This window comes from Mytilus edulis, chromosome 2, assembly GCF_963676685.1.
Source record: "Mytilus edulis chromosome 2, xbMytEdul2.2, whole genome shotgun sequence".
NCBI classification, from domain to species: Eukaryota; Metazoa; Mollusca; class Bivalvia; order Mytilida; family Mytilidae; genus Mytilus; species Mytilus edulis.
In genome coordinates this window covers 64,235,182-64,242,667 of record NC_092345.1, presented here as the reverse complement: position 1 = coordinate 64,242,667, position 7,486 = coordinate 64,235,182, and the positions used below count along the sequence as shown (strand labels likewise).

The 7,486-nt window shown below is 40.0% G+C and overlaps 1 protein-coding gene across 1 annotated transcript; it reads left to right on the top strand.

The window, feature by feature from the left end:
* The first annotated feature begins 3,960 nt into the window (after positions 1–3,960).
* On the top strand, positions 3,961–6,879 carry LOC139510961 (serine-rich adhesin for platelets-like). Its single transcript, XM_071297519.1, has one exon. The coding sequence runs from the start codon at positions 3,961–3,963 to the stop codon at positions 6,877–6,879; it is 2,919 nt and encodes a 972-aa protein (XP_071153620.1).
* The last annotated feature ends 607 nt before the right edge of the window (positions 6,880–7,486 follow it).

Below are 7,486 nucleotides of genomic sequence, written 5' to 3'. Positions count from 1 at the left end.
TCTGATTGGCTGACGTTATTTTGTTATCAGCCCATAGACATAATTTAGTCATGTGACCTTGACGTCATCAACGTTTTTCCATGGTTTTCTATACGGTTTCAAATAGAATTTAGAATTAAATTATAAGAAATGACTGTAATATTTGTTCTGTCTATTCGAAATAACATAAAAAAATGTGGTGCACACTGTTAAATAACCCGCTACGCGCGTTATTCAGTGTGCACCAATTTTTTAATGTTATTTCTTCATAGACAGAAAAAATATTACAGTCATTCCTTAAATGTTTTCTTAACCCTTTCCCTTTCATGCATTTTAGACCTTTACTTATCGAAAATACATTATCGAAGTTTAAATGAATACAGAATTCGTATCAATGGTCATACACATGCCATGTTGGGCTCAAATGAAAGATAATTTGTAAAATATTTCAAAAAATAAAGTTTGAAGTTAATTCGTCATTTTTTGGTCACGTAGTATATTTCCAAAAGTCACGTGACCGTTGGAGAAAAAGTGAAAAAATACGAAATCCTTGGGCAAAAAGTCGTGCAGAGACATATTGGTGGGCTAATAGGGTCAGGTTTTGATGGAAACACAATGCCTCGAGTCTGTTGAAGCCATATAAGTTATCATAGTGGTATAAATAGACGCATAACGTGCTATAGGCCTTGAAATATCGATGTCCGTAACATTCAAAATAATTGATTTTAGACGCTCTTTTTGTCCGATTTCAAACTTGGACCCTAGTCATTTGTCTAATTCGTTTTCAATCAATCAGCAACCTAAACTTTGATTTTACAAGGGAAAATTCATTGAATTACCAATACTAGCTTGATCTGGGACACCCTTGACCGAGCCCGATGGAGCAAAGGGGGTAAAAAAAAGGGGGGTGCAATTTTGCACACACACATTCTTTAAAAAAAAAATCGTAGGTTAAGTTACATTTAATATAGGAAATTATTTTTCCAACTCCGGCAGTGAGATATGAACTCTCAATCTTAGCGCCTTGGGATAGATCAGCGTACCCCTGCGCCACTGGCATTGTAGTCAATTTATCGAAATTTAAGTACTTAAGTCTACTACTACGGAAGAAATTCAAAAAAAATAATAATATAAAGATTCTCACCCAGTTTGTTTTCTTTTTGGAATTATGTGTTCAGATGATAATTTTTTGTTGCCAAATGCATGATTTTTACGCAAATCTAGGAGGAATCCACTCTTTTAACTGTCATTTTTTCATTGAAATATACATGTTCCTTTATTCAAACAAAAGTGTTTTCAACTTTAGTATACCGCAACACTTACGAAACCATGTTTTGTTACATCTATTTCAACTTTGCAAAAAAAAATTCAGAATATTTTAGCGGTTTTTGTCTCTTTTCTCATAATATCTTTAAGAAATGACTTCAGATTTTTAGCGTAATTCAAGTTTGTGATTGCGCTGCTACACTAAAAATTACATTTGCAACTAGTGTACAAGTTAGAACTATTAGTTTAATACTATTCTTCAAAAACTCACTGCACAGTTATTGAAAAAAGACATAAATCCTCTTAAAAGATCAGTTTTCTTTGCACTTCTTTTTGAGAATATCCCTCAAAATTCGAAGAAAAATAAATGTTTTTTACAGAAAAATTACACATCAGTAAGGGGCGACTTGTTTATTAACTAATAATGATAAAGGTTTGATGCACATTAAATCGCATTGCTGGTTATCTGAGGATTAATTTGAGCCCTCAACCACATCTGTACGCCAGAAAATGGCGATTAAACAAGTTTTATTACATTAAATACCTCACCTTCATAAATTTAGATATCAGTCCACTCGCTGCATTATTCAACCGGAAACCAGCCAGAAAAAGAAACCATGACCCCGTGACAACCTCTCCCACCTGACACCTGTGTGTCCTAAACCTTCATCATTTTTTCCGGTTCTACAACGCATGCTGCACGTTTTTTTGTGGAGGAGGAAAAAGTTTATTTTTTCACAAACAGTTTAACAAGTTGATAATTTATATATTTAGTAATTTATATTGATATTTTTGTTTATAATTATAGTATATTTGGATAATTTTATATTAATTTTATCTGAATATTATGGATAAAATTCCAGCTTCAGGTACCCAAGAGGTAAGTGACAGTCAAATTCACACATCCAATGGTAATTTGTTGTCCCCTTGGCGTTCGGCCACCCATTCAGATGAATTTTGGGATAGAAGTTTGGAGTTTATTCCAGGTGTTTCTGGTGTCGGTCTGGAACAGGACTCGGAACCTGTTCCTGTCAGGACTTTGCCTTTCACTCCTGGTGCTAGTCAGTTGAGGTTATCTAGGCCTAGCAGGGTATCACATACCGTAACTAGGCCTGCAGAGATACCAACGTCTCCTGTGGCTTGCACGACAAGCAGGCAGGAGACACTACCAGCTGGCATCAGGAGTGACCCCTTTTCTCGGACTAGGTGGCCCATGAATTTTGCATACCCTCCCATGCCTGTGATGGAATGCCCAACTTGCCGCCTTATCCCCAGCCTTTTGATCCTTATTCGGCTCAATCAGTTTGGTCTGGTCAGGGGTTTGGTGGTAGATCCTCTTCAGAGTCATCCTCCTTTAAGGATGAGATGAGGAGTCTTACCACCTCCATTCACAAGATACAAGCTACTGTTAATGCTAAGTTTTTGGAATTTGGTAACAGGCTTGATCTTATGGAGTCTAGGGGTCTGTCTCAGGATCCTGCACAGGATCCTCCCAGACCTCCTAGACAGTTGTTGGAAGACGACTCAGTTTCTTTGGCCCCTAGAAGTCAGGAAGGTAACTTTTTGGAGGACCAAGATGGTATTTCTGATGTTGATAGTGTAGTAAGCACAGAGGGAGATGCTTTCGCTCCTAAGGATCCTGCTTCAGGCAACCCAGAATGCCTTAGGAGTCTGGTCTATTCTATTCGTAGGAATATGTCGGATATGCCCATGTCGTCTCCACCTAGGGTTTCTTCTACTCCTTCAGATTTCATGGCTTGCTTAGGTATAGTCAAGCCAGAGTCTAAGGGGTATTATTCTTTTCCAGAGTCTGGGCACTTTACAACTGCTTTGTCTTTTGTAAACTCTTCTCTGGCTGAGAATCTTGCTAACACTAGCAAAACTGGTGGTAGTAAGTTCTCTGGTTTCGGACCTGCCTCTTACCCAGGGAGATGTAGATCTAAGGACTTTGAGATCCATGGATCTTCCTTGGGTATGTCGGCTCCTGCTTGTGACCGGGCTTTTTCTAGTTTGCTTGGTTCGAAACCTTTGGATGGCCTCAGACTTTCTCAAGCTTCTTATGTCAAGTCAGAGAATAATCTGAGGTGTTTGACTTTTGTTCTTGAGACAGCTGAGCACTTTTTGTCAGCTGCTGGGTCTCTGTTAAAGGACAAAGGGGAGGAATTTTCAGATTTGAGGTCTATGCTGCTTCAGGTAGACAAGAGTCTTGGAATGTCTCAATTCCTTCTTCTTGGTACTGTGGCCAACTTTACTCTTGCTAAGAGACAGGAGATTCTTGAAAAATCAACTGTCTCTGAAGCTCTTCAGCAGAGACTTGTCAGTTCTCCTTTGTCTAAGGACAAGTTGTTCTCTGTTTCCTTAGAGCAGTTACAGGAGGAGGTGAATAAGGCCCCTCCTGTAGTCAAGGTGGATGTGAAGGTCACTGATGGGAAAAGATTTGTCAAAACTACTCAGATGAATAATCCTTCTTCTTCTTCGTCTTCTCATCAACCCAAGGCTTCTACCTCTTCTTCTTCTTCACAGTCTACGAAGAGGCCAGCTTTTTCTCGTCCCAACTATTCAAGTGGGAAGAAAGCTAAAGTGGTTAAGGGAAAGAAGCAGGGTAAGTGATGTGTTGTCCCCTCCGTTGAATCGTTCCCCACTGGAAAAGGAAAATTATACTTCTCCTCTTCCTCATCTTCCAGTGGGGGGCAGGCTGTCCCACTTTCTAGATCAATGGGCTCTGATAACTTCAGACAAGTGGGTACTTTCGATTTTACGGAGGGGATTGGAACTTCAGTTTCTGGAACAGCCTCCTCTTTCTCCTGTTCCAATCAATCTGTCAGTGACAAAGGATTCTCACAAGAATCAGTTGTTACAAAACGAAGTGAACATTCTGATTCAGAAGGGTGTTTTGGAGGAGATAAATCCTCCTTTTCATCTAGGGTTTTATTCCCGGCTGTTCTTGGTACCCAAGAAGAACGGGAAAATGAGACCGGTTCTAGATCTTTCTGTTCTCAATCAGTATCTGGTGGTCCCACATTTCAAAATGGAGACCAACAGGTCTATCAGGTCGACAATTCATTTAGGAACTTGGACAACCTCTCTAGATTTGATGGACGCCTATTTTCACATCCCTATTTCTCACAAGTTTCGTCTTTTCCTGAGACTGGTGTGGGCAGACAAGGTTTACAGTTTCAAGGCTATGCCTTTTGGCCTGGCTATTGCACCCCTAGTTTTTACCAGGATTTTTCAGACGGTGGTGTCGTATCTTCATACTCGGGCAGTTCTCATTCATTCCTACCTAGACGATTCTCTCATCAAGAATCATTGCCGTTCTCTTTTGGAGGAACACACCAATTTGTCTATCCTTTTACTCCTGAGACTGGGTTTTTTGATTTCATGGGAAAAATCACAGATAATTCCCAGTCAGAGTTTCAATTTCCTGGGAGAACATTTTCGGACAGATTTGGGTCTAGTGCTTCCTCCAGAAGAGAAGGTAGTCAAGGTATGTCAGTTAGTCAATGCTCTGACTCAGTTTTCATCTGTCCCAGCTCGTCAATTGCTTCAGCTGGTGGGTTTCTTGATTTCGATCATGGACGTCATTCCACTAGGACGTCTACACATTCGTCCAATCCAGTGGTATCTGATGGAGTTTTGGCATCCAATTTCTCAGTTGTGGGAGGCACCTGTTCCCATCCTTCCTCGGTTGTTACCTCATCTTCAATGGTGGCTTCAGGAAAAACATCTTCGGAAGGGAGTTTTGTTGGATCCTCCAGACCCCAGCCTTACTTTGTTCACAGATGCGAGTCTCATGGGTTGGGGAGCTTATCTGGAGGGCAGGACAGCATCAGGCCTTTGGTCAGGTGCTCAGTTGGAGGAACACATCAATCTTCTAGAGATGAGAGCTGTGTTTCTTTCTCTCCGTCAGTTTCAGGCTGTGATTCAGGGTCAGTCACTACTGGTTGCCACGGACAACTCAACAGTAGTGGCTTATCTTCAGAATCAAGGAGGGACCCATTCCTTTTCTCTGTATCATCTGAGCAAGGAAATTCTTCTTCTGTGTCACAGTCTCAATATTTTTCTGTCAGTGAGACATGTTCCAGGCAGTCAAAATCTTCTGGTGGATGCTCTCTCCCGTTCCCGTGTTCCAGTGAACACAGAATGGGAAATTCATCCATCAGTGTTTCAGGAGATCATTCTTCGTTGGGATCGTCCTCATATAGATCTTTTTGCCACCAGTCTGAATCACAAATTGGAGACTTACGTTTCTCCCATTCCAGACGAGAAAGCTTGGGCAGTAGATGCTATGACCCTATCTTGGAAGGGAATGTTCAGTTACATGTTCCCTCCTTTTCGTCTTCTTCCAAAGATCTTGCACAAGATTCAGAGGGATCTTTGCAAGACCATTCTTATTGCTCCGGCTTGGTCAAGACAGTCTTGGTTCCCAGAACTACTACTTCTGTGTTGTGCGAAGCCCCTTTGTTTGCCTCTAAGAGAGGATCTACTGTCTCAATTCAAAGGAAGAAAACTGCATCAAGGTCTGGAGAATCTCCATCTGCACGCTTGGTTGTTGTCAGGGATTCCCTCAGAAAGGGAGGCTTTTCTGAGGGAGCAACCAAGCGTATCTCAGGATCAGTCAGACAATCTACAGGAGCAGTTTATGACTCCAAATGGTCTATCTTCTGTACTTGGTGTCTGTCGAAGCAGATTAATCCACTCTCTGTCACTGTACAACAGTTAGCGGATTTCTTCCTTCACCTTTTTGAGGAGAAAGGTTATTCTCCTTCTACTATAAAGGGATATAGATCTGCCATAGCCAGAACAATATCACTTTCAGGAGGCTCTGATTTTGGGGATAATGAGTTTTTGTCATTATTGATAAAAAACTTTTGCCTTAATAGACCACGTCAAAGGCGTTTGGTTCCTTCTTGGGACTTAGGTTTAGTTTTGAAGGTTCTTCAGTTTTCACCTTTTGAACCTTTACATTCAGCCTCCTTCAAATTTTTATCTTATAAATGTTGTTTTCTGATAGCTTTGGCTACTGGTCGCAGAAGGAGTGAGATTCATGCTCTGTCGATTTCTGAGTCTTGTCTCCGCTTTGCATCTGATAAGTCTTCAGTTACTCTTCTCACTGATCCATCTTTTTTAGCAAAGAACCAGTTACCTGATAAAGGTTCTGGTATTATTACTATTCCTGCTTTACCTCCCACATCGGATAATCAGGTTTTGTGTCCAGTGAGAGCCTTGCTTGTTTACCTAGCTTCTTCAGCGAAATTAAGATCTGCTGGTTCTTCTAGGTTGTTTATTCCTATTAAAAAAGGAATTTCTGACATTTCTGCCAAAACCATTTCTACTTGGATTTGCAATACTGTCATTTTGGCCTATAAATCTGCTTCTTCTGAAGTTTTAGTTAAACATCAAGTTAAAGCACATGAAGTAAGAGCCTTAGCCTCTTCTTGGAACATTTTTAATTCCTCCTCTATGTCGGAAATCATGTCAGCTGGTTTTTGGAGGTCTGATAGTGCCTTTTATAACCATTATTTACGGTCCATGCCTCTTCATTGTGACAACCTCTATTCTTTAGGGCCTTTGGTTGCTGCTCAACAGGTTGTTTTTCCTCCTCCTAGTGATGGGGATTCAGCCCTTCGTTAAATTCTGTTATCTAAATTTATGAAGGTGAGGTATTTAATGTAATAAAAATTAAATTTTTAGAATTAAAATTTAATTTTGTAAATTAAATACTCACCTTCATAAATCAGAGGTCCCTCCCTCCTCCCCTTCATCCCCCTTTTAGTGCCTAGCATTTTAAGGAATAAATGATGAAGGTTTAGGACACACAGGTGTCAGGTGGGAGAGGTTGTCACGGGGTCATGGTTTCTTTTTCTGGCTGGTTTCCGGTTGAATAATGCAGCGAGTGGACTGATATCTAAATTTATGAAGGTGAGTATTTAATTTACAAAACTAAATTTTAATTCTAAAAATTTAATTTTAAATGTCCCAAAAAAATCTTGAAATTGGTTTCACCGGTAAGCTGTACCGGTGTGAAAGGGAGAGGGTTAATAAGGAAAATAAGTTTTCCCAATAACCCATATGAAAAAATGTGATTTTGTTAAATTCAGTGAATTTCATTGCGAAAAAAAAAGGTCCGTGACCCCTAATTTTGATATTCAAATTTGAAAGACTTTAATCCAGAAATCTTTAAGAAAATTTTAAGTAGAATCTTTTGTTGGATATTTAGGCACCCTAGATTCCTTAAATT

Coding starts and splice junctions, on each gene's coding strand:
- LOC139510961 (XM_071297519.1), top strand. CDS start 3,961: ATGGGCTCTGATAACTTCAGACAAGTGGGTACTTTCGATTTTACGGAG.